Source organism: Gymnoscopelus braueri, assembly GCF_963280865.1.
Source record: "Gymnoscopelus braueri genome assembly, chromosome: 14".
Taxonomy (NCBI): Eukaryota; Metazoa; Chordata; class Actinopteri; order Myctophiformes; family Myctophidae; genus Gymnoscopelus; species Gymnoscopelus braueri.
In genome coordinates this window covers 13,809,686-13,828,469 of record NC_137619.1, presented here as the reverse complement: position 1 = coordinate 13,828,469, position 18,784 = coordinate 13,809,686, and the positions used below count along the sequence as shown (strand labels likewise).

At 42.6% G+C, this 18,784-nt stretch overlaps 2 protein-coding genes across 6 annotated transcripts in view; both read right to left on the bottom strand.

The window, feature by feature from the left end:
- The window catches only part of nfkb2 (nuclear factor of kappa light polypeptide gene enhancer in B-cells 2 (p49/p100)), a 43,008-nt gene extending 42,790 nt beyond the window's left edge, over positions 1–218 (bottom strand). For all 3 annotated transcript variants that reach the window (XM_080450199.1, XM_080450200.1, XM_080450201.1), the window contains exon 1: positions 94–218. The gene's annotated coding sequence lies outside the window, so the exon portion shown is untranslated. The remainder of the gene's footprint in view (positions 1–93) is intronic.
- Positions 219–1,605: 1,387 nt separating this feature from the next.
- Positions 1,606–17,332, bottom strand: shld2 (shieldin complex subunit 2). Of its 3 annotated transcripts, none has more exons than XM_080450196.1 (13): positions 17,168–17,332; positions 16,463–16,771; positions 14,807–15,449; positions 14,061–14,489; positions 13,614–13,764; positions 11,722–11,872; positions 10,821–10,928; positions 10,359–10,622; positions 9,724–9,870; positions 9,062–9,256; positions 8,386–8,626; positions 4,114–4,229; positions 1,606–2,526 (listed from the first exon to the last, which is right to left on the bottom strand). In XM_080450196.1, the coding sequence occupies exons 1-13, from the start codon at positions 17,322–17,324 to the stop codon at positions 2,351–2,353; spliced, it is 3,087 nt and encodes a 1,028-aa protein (XP_080306322.1). In that variant the 5' UTR covers positions 17,325–17,332; the 3' UTR covers positions 1,606–2,350. The 3 variants fall into 3 exon arrangements, with proteins under 3 accessions (XP_080306322.1, XP_080306323.1, XP_080306324.1); XM_080450197.1 differs by having other exon boundaries at positions 16,547–16,771; XM_080450198.1 differs by lacking the exon at positions 16,463–16,771.
- Positions 17,333–18,784: the final 1,452 nt, after the last annotated feature.

Here is an 18,784-nt window from a genome sequence, read left to right as displayed (position 1 = left end):
TACAACACTTTCGCGATCAATAGCCTGAATGAATGTGTCCTTACAAACAGCAGAACAGCAGAGCAAATAAGTAACTCTAAATCAATAATTTACCTTATAGAAGCATGATGTGGACAATAATGTGTGTGTTTGTTGTTGCTGATCAGAGCACAGTGTACAGTGTTATGGTTATCGGTGTGTGTGTGTGTGTGTGTGTGTGTGTGTGTGCGTGCGTGCGTGCGTGTGTCTATGTGTGTGTGTGGAAAGCCCCGCTCTGTACAGGGGAATTCCGCTTACAGTGCTTAAGGTAGACTTTTGCCTTGAATGAGGATTTGTTGGGGGTTAGCGCCCAGTCAAGGTTAATATGATGATATAGTCTGTGGTTATTATAGTAGTTCAATACAATTAAAACTAACCCACTGAAATAAAAAATTAATAACTTTAGAAAAAATAAAATTTAATTAAAAAATATTAAATTAAAATCAAACAAATGTACAGAACATGTCTTCTTTACTTATAATATTTTGGTTTGTCAACTCAACAAGCATGGGGGGGGTTCAAGGGGGGTACCAGAGGGTCCCCAGCTAAATTAGTTAACGGCATCACAATTATTTGAACCACTTTAACCATATTTTATACTTTGACTATTAAAAAATTGCAGATCTACAAGCTCACAGCGTGTCACATCGAAAAAAAAGTCCCTGGCACAAAATATATATATTATTTTTTTCAACAAATGTTTTTTTCTGGGGGTCCCTGGCACAAAATATTTTCAGATGGTGGTCCGCGGCCAAATGCAGTATCTATTAATTTGGGAATCCTTCACATGAAAAGGTTTTGAAAAAAAAAAAAGTTTATGGAGACCGGGACTACATGATTCATAAAGTGCGATTGTATTATCATACTATTATTCAGACGAATGCCCCAGATTATAATAATGATGAACAAATAAATGAAAAGAAAACAAAAAACTCCTCAAAACTAATACCGAAACTAAACATTTTTACACAATAAAAACTAAACTGAAACAAGCAAACCCACTCTGGAAACTAAACTTTAACATACTGTACAATAAATGACAACAATGAAATAAAACATATACAATGGAAAGGGATGGAATGTTCCCTATTCATTTCAGAATTATGGTGACACAATGTTTATATATTATAGCCCAATATTACCTGGAATAAAGTTAGCTGTGGAATCAGGTTACATCAGCTCTAGATGAGTGTATATTGAATATTGAGTTATATAATTATAATTAGGCTATATTGTATACTTAAAGCAAGCATTGAGATGTGCATATACGACAAACTGTAGTCTGAAATCATCACATAGCCTATATGCAGGTTTGAAGGTGGGGTTTTGTTTTATTAACTGCAATAACTGGACATTTTGGAAGAGAGATGTCACTTGCCCAGTGGAACCTTTTCACAGTGAGAAACTTGTTTTATTTAGACCAGCTCTCACTAACTTGATGAGAACTATAGAAAATGTACATTTTTGGAAACGTTTGAAAAAAACTTTTTTCAAACCAGGTTAGATTTTCTTCTTTCTTCTTGGATGTTAATGATCAGAACTCAAGAAAGAGGCTGATACATACAACTACAACTTTTATTGGTATTGTACAAAACTCAGTGCAAACATTTCCCTTGTAAGCAGTAAGCACAGAAGGCAAAATACATTTAATGCTGCTTGTATTATAAAACTGCAAAAACACTTGTCCCTGATAGGTCCAACCTGTATGTCAGAACAGATGCTTTCCCGGTTTTAAAGGTATAACAACGTATAGACCAATTATCTGTTTAACATTGAGACTGGACGCACAGGTGATTGTTTCATGCAATCAATTCCCAACATATTGTTTCATGGTGCGCTGGTTTCAGTTCATTCAACCTCCTCTTGTGTGTTGGCTAGTGACGCGCGTCGTAGCAAGACCTGACAGAATGGGTTTCATTTGGTGCCGGCCTGCGCGCGCATACTGGTTCTTATCAGTGTGACGTTGTCTGTTAAGGGGTCTATAGGCTTTCCAGGTCACCCATAAGCCTTGAGGCCGATTCTACAAATGCCTTCTAAATCAGTAGTTCTCACACTTTCAAGATCTTTTCAAAAATGTTCAAAAATAGCAGATATACAAACTCCCGACGTGGCACAAAGTGACGCGCTGTGAGCTTGTATATCTGCTATTTTTGAATAGCCAACGCGAAAATCTAAAATGACACAGATGCTTTCGCGCTTTAATGGGTTAAAGTGGTTAAGTGTCTCTGTGGGTTTTATAGATATTGAACCAACAAAAAATATTAACAAGAGCTTGTGGCTGAACGATTCCACCTGCCAGCAAGACGTCTCAGCCCCATTACGTCATCTCATCTCATCTCTCCTGGGAACTAAAGTCCAGCAGCAGGAAGTCCTGGGCCATGGGGACGCTGTTCTCGTCGCACAGGAAGTGACTGCGTACGGTGAGGAGGAAGTTCCGTCTGGTCGGCGACAGGAGGGCCAGGACCCTCTCTGATACCAGCTGGATGTGTCTGACCTCTGACCCCGGAGCTGTGTGTGTGTGTGTGTGTGTGTGTGTGTGTGTGTGTGTGTGTGTGTGTGTGTGTGTGTGTGTGTGTGTGTGTGTGTGTGTGTGTGTGTGTGTGTGTGTGTGTGTGTGTGTGTTGGGGGTTAAAAGAGGAGAAACAGCATCATAAACACTTTATTTTGTTTTTATTAGAAAATATTAACCATACACAACGCCAACCGTATGGGTTAAAACAATCGAGGATAACAATAAAGTATAGTTACAAATACAACTAAGCGCATTAAATGAACAATTTTCATGACAAAAAAACATTAAAAAAAACATTAAAAAAATAAAAAACACCCTCACAAAAGAAAATGCTCCCTGCATCAAACTGGAACCTTTTCCATCAGCCATGATTTTTATCATTGTTATAAAATGTTTGTTCAGTAACTGGGGTCTCCCCGTCTCTCCAGCTATTTAATAAAGAGGGTCGGGATACCATTGTGATCCAATCAGGAGAGAGAACTCATACAGGATACCGGATGAACGTGAAATTAGAAGTGATGAAACAAAAAAATACAAGCGGACAAAATTGGACCTGAAACACTATAATATTGAAGCTAACACATTATCTTTATCGGGTTCTCTCTCTTGATTGGATGAATTGGTATCCTGAGCTGAACATGTATTTTCTCTGTTTACAAAAGAGCTGCGGGTACGGGGAGACTTTGGTATTTTTTATGTCAAAAGTCCCTAAAAATCTTAATTACTTCCTGCCAAACGCAAACATACTGCGTGATTACATCAGCAAGCCCTTGTGAATAATTATGAATCATGATTTCATTCACCTGTGTGATTCTCATAACCTCCTCAGCACTGCCACTCTCTCGTTGACTCACAGACTCTCTTTTCCCAGTGTTTTGCCCACGCGGGCGTGGTTTTGAGGTATAGGTTTAGGCAGCGATATAGAGAGAGAGAGTTGCGTCACGCTCTGATCTCGCCGCAAAGCTGGATGTTGTCTCCTGTAGTTCCAAACATTGGAACTTCCTCATTGAGATAGAAAGAGAACTTCCGAATTCCATTCTTACAATGAGAGTCAACGTTAGAGTCGTCACTCTCATAGTTATATCGCGCTGGGGTTTAGTCCCCTCTGACACGTGCTGCACGACGAAACACATACTGCTGCATGTGTAGAGCCCATTGATCCCATAGACTGACCCACCTCATGGAACTCACTCTCAGCTCACATCAAAGCTACCCCACCCTTGCCACGTTTAAAACCACACTCAAAACCCACCTTTTCAGACTCGCATTCCCTGCCTAATCCAAATCCCCCTTTTCTACCTTCTATTTTTTTAAACATTTTTGTGCTCTTAGTTTGTAACTTTTTTAACTTGATTTTTCCCCTAATAAAGCTGTTCTTATTTTTTTCAGTTTTCCTAAGTGACTTTGAGTATTTAGAAAAGTGCTATATAAATTGTATGTATGTACTATTATTATTTTAAAAGTATTTCTTAATTGATCCATTTGTAACTCTGAGGAACCAAATGGACCCGGATCCATTTGTACGCTCTCAGAGTTACATGAAGAGGTGAATGGATGGACTGTGAGGTTTGTGTCTTTCTTACCAACAGTCTTGTGCAGTTTGTCAGGCGGAGTGTTCAGCAGCATCTTCTGCAGCTGAATGGCTGGAACCTGAACACACAGCTGACTGTCTGCCTCCCTGACCGTTAACACTGCAGGCCTGACACACACACACACACACCACACACACACACACACACACACACACACACACACACACACACACACACACACACACACACACACACACACACACACACACACACACACACACACACACACACACACACACACACACACACACACGAATTTGAATGTCGGTGGATATCAGTGGTGTCGTGGTTAAACTTCCACTGTCTCCCTCTCACCTTTCCTACTGTCTGTCTGTCTCTCTCTATCTCTCTCTCTCTCTCTCTCAGCTGTCCTACTGTATGTCTGTCTCTCCTACACTGTCTACCTCTCAGCTTTGTTATTTACTGTCTGACTCTCCTACACTGTCTCCTTCTCAGCTTTCCCTAATGTCTGTCTGTTTCTCCTACACTGTCTACCTCTCAGTTTTCCCTAATGTCTGTCTCTCCTACACCATCTCCCTTTCATCTTTCCTACTTTCTCTAATAACGGTACCGGTAATGATAATTGTAAAAACTGTTTTCATTGTCTAAAGATTTTGTTGAAAAAGTTAAACTGTATGACTGTAAATGTAGAGATATATAACTACAAATACAATTGCAGCTTGTCAGGTGTTAAAATTGTGGTACAGAAAAGCAGATGGTTCAAAAATGTTCAGTAAAACCCCTTCCCTGGGCACACTGAGGGTTAAATGTACACATTAGGCATTAGACTGAAACATAATTTCTCAGTGGTACAGTCCCTTGGTGTAAACTCAACCCTAAGTTAAAATACCCCCTCTTTGAATACACAGTGTGGATTTTACTTTCATGGTTGCATCTTACCGGTGAAAAGGAAAGTTTTCGTTTCAAAGTCGGCCTGGGGTGAAGTGTGGATGACCTTCACTGACCTTTACTGTATGGATGACCTTTAGTGATGTGAGCCACATCAGTAAAGGTGTCAACCGCCATACTGTTGCTATTGAGACAACTTAAGCCCTATTTTATACTTTCTAAAAGGTTAATTTTTTTTTAATTTTTTTTTTACGATTAATAGATTTGAATACACAAAAAGACAAATGTGATTGGATAAAACCAACTACAAGCTGTCGCACATTTATCCTCAAGAGGAGACACATTTCATTCAATTGTACGGAGAAGGCAGCCCAGGTGCTCATCCAGGCTCTCGTCATCTCCCGCCTGGACTACTGCAACTCCCTCCTTGCTGGTGCTCCGGCATCTGCCATCAAACCCCTGGAGCTTGTTCAGAAAGCTGCGGCTCGTCTGGTGTTCAACCGCCCCAAGTTCTCCCACACAACCATCCTTCTCCGCTCTCTACACTGGCTCCCCGTAGCGGCTCGCATCCAGTTCAAAACCCTGGTGCTAGCCTATAGGGCAGTGAAAGGAACAGCTCCTTCCTACCTCCGGGCTATGGTCGATGCCTACACCCCTGCCCGACCACTTCGGTCTGCCACCTCGGGGCGACTGATTGCCTCGTCACTCAAGGGTCCTTCTGGCCGATCCACACGGTCACGACTCTTTTCTGTTCTGGCCCCACAGTGGTGGAATGAACTTCCCACTGATGTTAGGACAGCAGAGTCACTGCCCATATTTCGCCGCAGGCTGAAAACTCACCTCTTCAGGAAACACTACCCTTCCTCTCTGCCTGACCTACTTGTTGTTAACTAGTTGTACGAACGCTTGTTTTCTATTGCTGTATTGTTTATTGGATTATTGGATTGTTTATTGGATCTTGTTTAGTCGATTCACTTATTTGTTTTAGCTCATGCTCATTTGATTTAGCTATTTTGTCTCATCTGTTTAAGGAAATAGGTAGCTGATATATTGCACTTTTACCTTAGCGCTAGGTATACTCTTGGTTGCTTGTTTTTGCAGATAATGCACTAAAGACTTCTGGTGATTAGTAGTTTTCGTTCCCTACCTATGTTGAATACACTTATTGTAAGTCGCTTTGGATAAAAGCGTCTGCTAAATGACTGTAATGTAATGTAATGTAATGTAATGTAATGTAATGTAATGTATTTTTGGCCCAAAAATCATCTATTATAATCAATTAAAATCAATGCAGTTGAAAGGCACCACAAGATTGATGTATAGTGAGGCATCGATTAATGTTGTACTACACCATTGTACGACCAGTATAAAATAGAGACTTAATCAGACTAATCAATGTAGTCCATTATAAAAAAGAAAATCTATTCTTTTTTTTTCATCGATTTGTAAAAAAAAATGCCATGATTATTCGATCACTGAAAAACATTATCAATTGAATAATCGCTAAGAAATTTAACAAAGGATAGTCACAGCCCTACATACACGGAAGTCTAAATACGGCTTAAAAGGATGTATGTTAGGCGTCAGTAGTCTCGCATAGCCAGACAACTATTCTACAATCTCCGAATGCTATATATAGCATGGAACTACAGGCCTTATCTTCCCTTACCCCTTATGCCTAAACCTTTTTGGTATTTTTTACTATTTAGATTTTTTTTTTTTAAATAGTTCAAATAGGCGCTTCGAGGCGTGTTTCGAGCTTGTACATCTGCTACTTGTGATGCTTTTGTGTGACGCTGTAGTGGTAAGGCATTCATTTACGAAAAAACACAAATAGTTAAAATATGGAGATGAGAGGTTTCTGACCGACAGCGACGAAATGTGTGTGGGGGTGGAATTAATTGGCATAACGACTAAATTGGGGAGGAATAAAAGTTGTAACTACAAATGGTATTCCTCGGAGCACAGTTCTCCCTTCTCCGCCAGGTCAGGTAGGTTATTGTGGGCCAGAAATGTTGGGAATTCGTTAATCAGGATGAAATAAACAAACAGATCCGTCTTGATCACATGACTATAGAGATCATGTGTACCGATTTGCGTGAAATTTTGATAAAATCAGAAGGAGTAATACAAAAAATATGTTTTAAAAAGTCGGCCTTGGTGGCGATATAAAAGGCAGATGTGACAAATGCAGGGCAAATGTTTTTCCTTGGCCTCTAGTGAGTGCGCATATAAAGTTTTACACAGATCGGTGCAGTTATAGGTAAAAACACGAATCGGCCTGTTATAGTGCCACCATGAGACTGATTTGCAAAATTTCACGGAAATTGCACACTGTGTTCATGATTTGAGGCATTTGGTTCAAAACGGAGCACTCCAATCAGGATGGAAGTATTATTGGAAAATGGAGTACTGTCAGACGAAATCGGCCTCCTGGTGGTGCTATAACAGACCCATGTGAAAAATGTGGGGCAGAGGTTCTGCTCTGACATCCAGGGAGTGTGTGTGCACAGTTTCGCTGCGATCAAGCCGACGGTGCCGGAGATTAGCTGTTCACAGACGGATGGATTGATGCTTTTTACTTAAAGTAATACTAGGTAACGTTTTCAACAAAACTAAAGTTAAATTGTATATCTTTTGTGAGTGGCAAAAGTTTCACAACACCCACTCCATGAATTTCACCCCCGGAAGCCTTTTATTTATATATTTTGTATTGAACGCTGTCGGGGGGGACTTTCCCGGGAAAATGACGTCATCTGGCCAGAAAACGGAACTACCGCAACGGTTTCCTGTTTGGCCAGGAACTACCACGCTAATAACAAAAAGGAACCTCACGCTGATTTTAAGAGAATGTAGGATTGGAAGATCGAAAAAGAACAGAAAAAGAAAGCACAGCTCATGGTAACTAATGCTCCACTGGCTAAGAGAAACGATCCGCAGATAGTATAAAACAATTAAAAGATCGCTTTTTGAAACGCTTCCGGCTTCCGGTGAAAACAAATGGAATTCTGGGTAATCGAGGACTACGGAAATTGTATGCAGTGACGGTAGTGACCAGCAGAGGTTGCTAAAAATCGTTATTTGTGAATCTGCATTGTACAACTTTAAGGATAGGATAATTCCTTTAACAGGTCCGTTCATGAAAGTCCTTGCGGTCTTGTTTCCAATGAGGGCCTGTGAGCAATTAGGGGTTAAGAGTCTTGCTCAGGGACAGCGACTGGCCTGGAGTCGTACCTGGGGCAACCAGGGCCTCTGGCTCCCTAGGTGGGCTCACTAACCACTCAGCTATGGCCGCCCCTAAATGGACACGCAGACGGATGGACGGATGGACGGACGGACGGACGGACAGGGTGCAAAACATAGTCTCGGCCATGCCTTTGGCCATGGGGAGACAAAAAGCTAAAAATATGTTACCTAAAGTAGCGGCGCACAGTGGTGTGAGGCAGACACGGGTAGCAGGGACAGTAGATTCCGTTGGTGTCGGTGTCCAGCTCAACGGCACATCGGCCGCAGCCCGTGTAAGTCACGTCGCCGTTCAGCGTCTCGGCGATCTGCTCCAGGGACGTGCCGCTGTCCAGGGCTTGCAGCGGTGCATTCTGGGAAGGGCTCCCCTGGAACTGCAGCGCCATGATTTGAACTCTCAACTCCACATCACCTTGTGAAGAAGACAAGGATGTTGTTGTTATTGTGTTGTTAAATCAAAAGTTACGTATGTAACTATGGTTCTATGAATCTCAATTGACCGCCAGAGGCGGTGCTTAAAGCACTGAATATTTGGGAATATTCAGTGCTTTAAGCACCGCCTCTGGCGGTCAGCAGGGATGAAACACACACACACACACACACACACACACACACACACACACACACACACACACACACACAATATTTATTTATGTCCACATAAACAGAAGTAAAAGAATGCCTTGTACAAAAGGACACAAACACTGTCAGATAATGGGAAAACAGCCAGTTACAAAGTGCAAATAAGGCAGAACATTGTTACATACAATAACGTTGGCATACTTGTCAAACACAGCACACACACACACACATACACACACACACACACACACACACACACACACACCGGTGTATTTCTGGGACAGCAGTGTTTGCAGGTCCAGCTCTATACTGGTGCTGCTGCTGGTTCTGAGGAAGTCCCGGGCCCGGCTGTCGCTTGGGGCCAGGGGCCGCACGGAGCCCCAGGGGGTGGAGTGGAGTTCGGGGAGGTCAGAGGTCGAACCGTCCCTCACCAGGAGCACACGGAAGTCCCACACGGCGTCTGAAACATTGGGAGGAGCAGGTACATTCCAAACTTCAGCACCTTGTGTGTCAGGGGGTTTCAACTGATTGTGAAACAGCTAGGGACCACCACCCTAAATAATGGCTATTTTAGACTATGAAGGGAGACCCAGAACCTTCCATAACCCGAAACTTTCCAGCATACAAATGGAACCAAATGGACCTTACGGGTCCATTTGGTTCCATTTGTATGCTCTCAGAGTTATGGTGGCCCTTGAAATAAAACGTTTGAGAACCACCGGTATTGTAATTGTATAGCAGACATAAAGTCCACAACCATACCAGCTCTGACAGTGTGATAAAACTGTTCCAAATGTGATGGAACCGATTATGGTTCCTCTACGTTGGATCCGGTTCCGGATCCCAACCCAATTATATATACAACCCAAACCTCTGTCATTGTGCATTAAGTTAAACGTACTTAAATAGTTCTTGCATCACTGGTACCTTTATTCCTGTTAATGCATGGTAGCCAGTCTAGAGCAGCTCCCCACAGCACTACTGACCCCTGCTGGCCATCTGCCTGCTCTACGGTCAGCACAGCCTTCTGTAGCCCTGCAGAACGCCACCAACCCTCTGCTGCACTCTGCCATGCTGGAAGACACACGCACGCAGGCGCACGCACGCACGCGCACGCACGCACGCACACACACACACACACACACACACACACACACACACACACACACACACACACACACACACACACACACACACACACACACACACACACACACACACACACACACACACACACACACACACACACACACACACACACACACACACAGATAAGATATGATATGAGCCACTAAGGATACAACAGCAGTGACAACACACAAATGTGTGTGGGGAGGCATAAATTGGCATAATGACTAAATTGGGGAGAAATTGGGGAGAAGAAGAATCAATTGCTGCAGCCAAACATGAGTCACAATTAAGACACACACACACACACACACACACACACACACACACACACACACACACACACACACACACACACACACACACACACACACACACACACACACACACACACACACACACACACACACACACACACACACACGCTGCAGTACCTGTGATGTTGTGTGTGTGAGAGACTCGGAGCAGGGCATGGACCAGAGTGTTGGCTCTGAGGAAGCGCAGGCGGGCGTAGGGGAGGCTCTGCCCCGGGTTCTGTCGGGCATAGGGGAGGCTCTGACCCGGGTTCTGTCGGGCGTAGGGGAGGCTCTGACCCGGGTTCTGTCGGGCGTGGGGGGGCAGAGCCGCCAGGAGGGGGCGTCGCTCACGTACAAACACACACAGAGATCGCAGGGTACGACCGTTTATATTCTGGGGGACTGGAGACAGACAGACAGACAGACAGACAGACAGACAGACAGACAGACAGACAGACACACAGACACACAGACACACAATCATAACAAGCTGGTAATTAATTAATCTAATTAGTGTCTGTCTGTCTGTCTGTCTCTCTCTCTCTTCCAAATAAGTCAAAACAACAGCTTACAGCATAATAACATTGACAACAGTGTCACCTGGTGGTGATGAGGTGGCAGTGATCTGTCCCAGGTTCAACAGTCTGCTGGTGAAGGTAGTTTGAAGGACGGTCTCTCCTCTCCATTTATCCCTGTTCACCTCCACTCCTGAACAGCAACACACACATGTCATACCAACATAGAGGTCAGGATGAAGGGGTGTTAGGGTTAGAGCAGGGTTACATTTAGTTAGAGCTAGATTGTGGTTTCTGCTGCCGTGTTAAGTGGTCAGGTGGGTGTGCATTTTCAGAGCATCTTCACTTCAATGATCAATCAATTGATTGTGTTCCGTACCAGTTAACGTTAAGTTCCTACTTATTGGTATAACACTGAAAACTCAATTCAAATGTTTTATAAAATATATATTTTTTAACATTATTTACATTGTCATTAAAATGTTACTGTTTTGCCAATTATTTGGGGGCCCACTTGCAATACCCGCACGGCCTATAGGTTGAGAACCACTGGTTTAACCCATTAAAACCCGGGAAAGCATCTGTTATTTTAGATTTTAGCTATATATATATATATATATATATATATATATAGCCTATGGCAACAAACGTTTTTTCAGAAAAGAGTGTTTTTCAAAAATAGCAGATCTACAAGCTCACAGAATGCACTTCATCCCACGCTGCGAGCTTGTACATCTACAATTTTTTAACATTTTTGAAAAATCTTGAAAGTGTTTGACAATTATATATTTTTTTAACAAATCTTCTCTTCTGGGGGTCCATGGCACAAAGCATTTTCGGATGGTGGTCCGCGGCCAAATAAATATAATTTTGGGGGACCATGGCACGAAAAAGTTTGAGAACTACTAATTTAGAAGGCATTAGTAGAATCGGCCTCAGGTCTTAATGGGTTAAGATGAAAGGTTAGGATTCCAGGGACAGATTACCTGTGATGAGCAGTACATCTCCAGGATAGACGGTCAGAGCCCAGAACGCTGCCTGTCGCCATAGCACCACCTTCATCTCAACGCCTGATTGGTCTGTCACAACGATGGACGCCAGGGGAATGCTAGTCCCTGCCAGCACCCCCCTTTTCACCTTCAATCAATCAATCAATCAATCAATCAATCAATCACTCATCGTTGTTGGGCAGAATCCTCGTACATTATCTCCATATTTCAATGGATGTTTGTATGTATTTTTTCGTTAAATTAATGCCCTACTTTGGTGTTCAAGATTGTCCCACAAAAATAGCCAAAATATTTTACAATGGACCCTTCGCTAAACCCCACCCCAAAAGCGATTGTCCAATGCCAGCTTAGCAACCGTTGTTAGCCTGGCATAGGTCTGGCAAACTTTCGTCACCTGCCATAGCTGTCAATGTTATTGCGCCAGCACACACACACAATCATTTGCAACATAATAGAAAGAATAGGAATAGCACGATAACGCAATGGTGACTATGAACCACGTACCCAAACCCGTTTGAGGCTGCTTTTCCCAAGCTGAAATCTGCACTTAAACTACAAGGCTGAATGGCTGTGTTGTTGAACACATACACAGCTTCTTCAGGAAAGTTACACGATACGAGTACGACTCACTCGCCCAGGTGGTGTCAATAATAGGCTACTAATCACTGTAATCGTAACAAAATTCAGAATCACAGCGCTGCCTGTTTAGGATTCCGCACGTTAAAGTGTATTAATTCATTTGTTCGTCTATTTATTAACTGTTCCGGCAGTCTTACCCTGCGGTACATGAAAACTCCTGTTAGTCATGGATCAACTTTAACCTGGTGTTTGCACTTTCTCCATTTACAGTCCGTACATCTATATAAACGTTCAGATTTCAAATATAAAGTGCTTACCCCATGGCCACGGATGTTGAAATTATGCACGGGACTCTCAAAAGTACCCGTATACTCTGTATTGTTCAATAAAAAGTATTTTAATCCGATCAGTGGCCATTTTCTCATAATGTATCAGAGTGCAATACACCTACAAACCGATAGGGTGGCTTTGTTGAAAGCGCATGGAGAAAATGGCCACCGATCAGATTTAAATGCTTTTTATTGAACAATACGGATGATACGGGTACTTTTGAGAGCCCGTACATAAATGTAACATCCGTGGCCATGGGATAAGCACTTTATATTTGAAATATGAACGTTCATGTAGATGTACGGGCCATAAATGGAGAAAGTGCAAACCAGGTTGAAGTTCATCCATGACGGTCGTGACAGTCGACCGTCGTGTATCCATGGCTATTACTCCCTCTAACATTTCCCATGTTTTTAGTTTATTGAAATAATGTCATGCACATTTGTCCAGTGCCTAGCCTACTGCAGGCCTTGTTGACTAGATTTAGAAGAGATTTTGAAGCTCTTGCTCCTGAAATGATCGATTATTTTTAAGGTGAAAAGCCATCATTTAACATGAAAGTCAATGGGTGAGAAGCAAAATTTGCCAGGCGCTGCCAGGCCTGGGTGTGACTAACTTCGCACCACCAGTCACAGAGTGGAGTGGGTGGGGCTTAGCGAAGGGTCCATTGTGTGTGTCTGTGGGTTTTATAAATATTGAACGAATGAAAAGTATTAACAAGAGCTTGTGACTAAATAATAACTAATAATTGGATCTATTGGAACACAGGTTCTTTTTTTTCCCTGAAAAGTAACGCTTTTGGACATTTGGTTCACGACAAATAGCAAAATTTCCGCCTATATGAAATGCCCTAGATGGGGTTGAAAAGTGGTTACATAAATATAAGTTATTAAATGTATCCTTATCTCCCCTATACTCTATATAATATTTTCTGTAAAAACAAACAACAGAGCACCAACCTGAACCTCCTTCAGGTGACATGGGTGGACCACCACCACTAGAACGGAGTATCTGACCCCTGGAGAAACGCAGCGCACCAGAAGGGTTGTAGGACCTTGTAGCATGATGCTAGTCTGCACTGCTGCTCCTGCATGGGAGGAGGTTTCACACCTAGAAAGAAGATACAGATGGAAAACTGACCATGGGTTTTGAAAGCCAATATGTATAAAATCTGACCATTAGTTTTGAAAGCCAATATATAGTTTTAGATTCAAGCTGCCAATAGTCTATATAAAGTATGCATTTAATAAATATCTACACAAATATAATTTAGCAATTCTCATGACAAAATAATTCCAAAGCAGTATTCAGTACTGTATGATACAATAAACAATATTCTTTCCATGGCAGAGTAGCCTCTGAAACAACAGAGGCAGTGATAAAAGGCTGTAAATATGGAATCATACCTGACGACTGGTGCTACAGGTTGTTCTGGACGCCCTTCAGTTGCACTGGCTTTCGGAGACATCCGAGCTCTCTTGCGATCGGGGGATTTGGACGGAGGAGAGCGTGATTTGGCCAGACACTTACGAGGACGAGGAGGTGATGGAGGAGTCAACCTGAACACCCTTGAGTCGTCGCCACCTCCTCCCGCCACCACCACCCCCTCCTGTCTCTTCTCCCCACCGGACATACCCGCTCCTGCACCCCTCTCCGGCTGCAGCCCTCGCCCCTCATGGGCCTGGGAGCAGAGCAGCCCGTCTGGGGTGACTTCCAGGATCACACCCCCTTGTGCCTCCACCACCAGGCTGGCCATCATGGGCTCGGAGAAGAGCTCCATGGAGCCTGGGTGGCAGCTAGCCTGCTTCCTGGGAGACTGAGTGGAGGCTTCTGGACTGTAATATTAAGAATAAACTTCATTCATATAGCACTTTTCAAAAACAAGTTGACAAATTGCTTCATAGACATAAAAACAAGCAAAAACACTACGCAGTTTAATCAAGAATAAGAACATAGAAGGGACAGTAAAAACTAAATTAACAATGGAAGCAACATTGCTGTCTATACCTCTAGTTAAAATCCATTATATGAAAATGTTTTTTTTAAACAGTTTTAAAACTGTACACTGAGGTTTCCTTGTCTAATTTCCAGAGGAAGTTTATTCCACAAGTGTGGAGCCCTTACGGAAAAATTTGATACTGACTTCCATTACCTGTAGAGTTCAGGGGTACTGGAGGAGACGGATGCAGGTGTGGTGGCGGTGTGTTTAGGTGGAGTTTCAGGACATGGAGGTGTGGAGGTGGGGGTGGGGGTGGAGGTCTCGGCACTATAGAGCTCAGGGGAGGTGGAGGAGTTGTTTTTTTGGGGCGTCATGGATGGGGTTTGTGGAGGTGGTGTAAAGGTTTGTTTGGGTGGGATTTGTGGCGAGTGTTGAGGTGGAGTCTGTGAACATGCTACGGTTGGAGGTTTGCGCGACGACGTCATGGTCGTCTTGTCAGGGCTGTGTCCTGATTGGCCGGCGTGTCTGCCTCTCAACATCAAGGCCTGACTGTGAGTCCACGAGCAAAGGAAGTCTGTTTGGATGGACAGAGAGGGGCTGACCCTCCGTTCCGTTGGGCCGGGGGGCTCCGGGTCGGGCTGTCCCAAAGGGAAGCAGCTGTCCAGGTACTCGTGAATGGACTCCGAGCATGGCTCCTCCTCCCCTTCTGCGGTCCTCGATTGGTCGGCCTTCTTGGCGTGCAGAAGAACCGCCTCCTCAGTTGTAATTAAATGGTCGTCCTCCTGAACTATTATTACACTCCCGGCAGGTTGCCTGCCGGTCATGGTGCTGCTGGTGGGATGCTGGTTTTCCTTATCTGCAATGGATTGGACATCAAGGTTATTATACTTAACTGAAATTAAGTATTGAAAAAACATTTGAGTTAACTGAATAAAAAAACAAAACAAAAAAGACTAAAAACTAGGGATACCAGGTTGAAAGGGGTTACCTGTGAATAATACTTTCTTGGTATCTTGTTTATTACACTATAATCTTTCTGACCTTTTAGAATTTTGCCCCAATACTCCATATGACCATAAAATAGTAAAACTACAAGAACGTTCACCCCAAAACGCGCTCACCCCGGGTCAAATCCGGCGACCTCGGAACGGTCGTCACCAGGTATTCCTAAACGTAACCTTAGTAAAACTATGCCTAAACCTAACCTTATTCCTAAACGTAACCTTAGTAAAACTATGCCTAAACCTAACCTTATTCCTAAACATAACCTCAGTAAAACTATGCCTAAACCTAACCTTATTCCTAAACGTAACCTCAGTAAAACTATGCCTAAACCTAACCTTATTCCTAACTTAACCTCAGTAAAACTATGCCTACACCTAACCATATTCCTAACTTAACCTCAGTAAAACTATGCCTACACCTAACCATATTCCTAAACTTAACCTCAGTAAAACGATGCCTCAACCTAACCTTATTCCTACCTTAACCTCAGTAAAACTATGCCGAACCCTTAACTTATTCCTAAACGTAACCTCAGTAAAACTATGCCTAAACCTAACCTATGCCGAACCCTTAACTTACTCTATTCCTAACCTTAACCTCAGTAAACCTTACCTCAAATACAAGAATATAGGAACCGCTGAGGGCGAGCCGTCCGCGGAAAAAATGGGGGCGAGTGTGTTTTGGGGCAAGCATTCCGGTTACCAAACTAATACTAAATGTCTGTGGATTTTAAGCGAAATAAAAACGTAACTAAAACTGTCTAAGCCTTTACAAAACATAAAAACTTTTCTAAACCAGCAATTCACATAAAGAAGGAAATTAAAACTATAAACTACAAATTGAAAAATGTAAAACTATGATAACCTTGCTGAACATCCTGGACTGTTGTTGTTCTGTGAGTACATTGGTTTGCCTCGGTGTTCTGTGCTGTCCTGGGTCTGAGTTTACCTCCATGCCAGCAGAGCTGCATGGTCCTCCACGGACCAGGAGGGCCTTCCTGTCCCTGCTCCCCAGCCTCACACAATGAGGCTGGGCTGGCAGAGGCACGAGGAGGGGCCCCCATGAACACATGGGTCGCCCGATCAGCTGCAATGAATTGTTCCTCCTGACCGATTGAACTTCCTGCAGGTTGCTCAGTCGTGGTGCTGGTGGCGGGATACTGCTCTTCCTTATCTGGAATCCATTGGACATCGAGGTTATTATTATACGTATTTCAAACAAAATAATTAAAACTAGAATTGAAAAAAATAACTAAAACAAACAAAACAAAACTAAAACATTTTAGATTTTTAAATACAAATTAAAACTAGGTTTTACAAAAACAATGATGAGACTGAGACTGTATTGTGTGTCTAACTAGAATCAAAGAATGTCTATCTATCTCCTGTTGTCAGAAATGTTCATTTCAGGATTTCACTGATAATTTCAGTTGTTCTTGGTGAATCTCGCCCCTGACTATACCCCATATTATTAAAAAAAAACATTTAAAAAAACGAACACTAAAACTATTAAAAACTACGGTAAGTGAAATTTTAAACAAAACGAAATAAAAAAAACAGCTATGATAACCTTTCTCTGTGTTCTGTGCTGTCCTGGGCCTGAGTTCATCTCCATGCCAGCGGAGCTCCATGGTCCTCCATGGACCAGGGGGGTCTTCCTCTCCCTGCTCTGTGGGGACACGGGGGGCTCCCATGAACACATGGATCTTTGGCTTCTTGTCTGACATGCTGAACAATGTCCTGGGTGACACACAGAGGGAATAATGCTGTTTACTGGGGACAGTGCTGCCTGGTGGTGACCTGGAGAGCAGAGCAGAGCAGAGCAAATTCCATTGATGCATGTAAAGCTCCACAACGTAACTTTGTTTTAATGAATACAATTTAATTTTGTCCAATCTGTATGATAGAGTATGTTAATACAATATAACTTATACAATTGGGGTGGTTGTATTTGGTCTCCCTGCTCTTCTATTGAGACATTTAGATCGTCGTAAAAGGTCATGTCTCACCTAGACACAGGATCTGACACGATTCAATTCATCCCCGGCCTAAGCAATCCCCTGAGGTACGCTCTATTAGCTCAATGGAAAAAAATCTGCACTTGCGTAGGAAACCAGGTTCAAATCCGGGATAGAAGATGAAAGTTACATAGTGCAGCTTTAAGGGCATCATAATTTTTCGTTTTATTGTGGATTTTATTTTGTATATGTGTAGCATTTTAATGTGAAGTCATTTGGGTTGTGTTTTTATATGGCTGCTACCTTGGCCAGGTCTCTCTGGTAAAAGACCTGGAGAGGAGACAAGGAGAGGAGAGGAGAGAAAGGTAGGGGAGGGGAGAGGAGAGATTTGGATCACTCAGTTATCGAAATGTTGACAGCAATAAAAATACAGTAGAGCTCTTTTGCAGCATTACCAGTGTGCAGACTTTATTTCTTCTTGTCATACTGCTGTTTGTCAGCTGCACCTGGGCCACGGAAGTGTGTGGACTATCTTTTTCAAGAGGACTTATATAACATGATTGTGTTTGACAAATTACCCTAGCTTTTGTTATCCAACATTGTATTCATATTCCAGTTTTTACACCATTCTATCACACTGGCTAATCCTGAGAGGGTAGAGCCAGTTACTGTGAAAAAAGAGACTTATCATGTTACACGCGGCTGCACCATCATGACTCAGCGAAAACAAAGGTAATGGTGATTGGGGGTGAGTCCGTATGTATGTACCAGGAAGAATGCTATGTTCCTGACCCTCTCTCACACATGGTAACAATAAGAGTGCAATTATTCGGCTTAATGTTCTGCAGTCCTTCAATGGAGCTAGTTTTTTCTTTTTTTCTTTAACAGCAAAAAAACACAGACATATACAACTCCCCACATCTGACCAATCATAAGGGTTTTTCTGTATGGGTGGAGTCGTCACGTGAGGCTGTGATGAGAATACACCGACAGTACACTCACTGCTTTGGACCTCTGGTTTGGATTGATGAAGGTACTCAGTTGAATAGAAGAGAGTGAGACATAGATAGGGTGATAGATAGGGAGAGATATAAAGGCTGGCTACTATCGATTTTCTTCTAAGCGATTATTCTTTCGATTACTTTTTTGATTAATCGAATAAATGAGTACAAATAAATGTATATTTTATAAACCAACAAATCGAAAATATATTTTTTATAATGGACTAA

Coding starts and splice junctions, on each gene's coding strand:
- shld2 (XM_080450196.1), bottom strand. CDS start 17,324: ATGTCAGACAAGAAGCCAAAGATCCATGTGTTCATGGGAGCCCCCCGT. Junction 16,772..17,167: donor AGCACAGAACACAGAGAAAG/GTTATCATAGCT, acceptor AATGGATTCCAG/ATAAGGAAGAGCAGTATCCC. Junction 15,450..16,462: donor AGTCCAGGATGTTCAGCAAG/GTTATCATAGTT, acceptor AATCCATTGCAG/ATAAGGAAAACCAGCATCCC.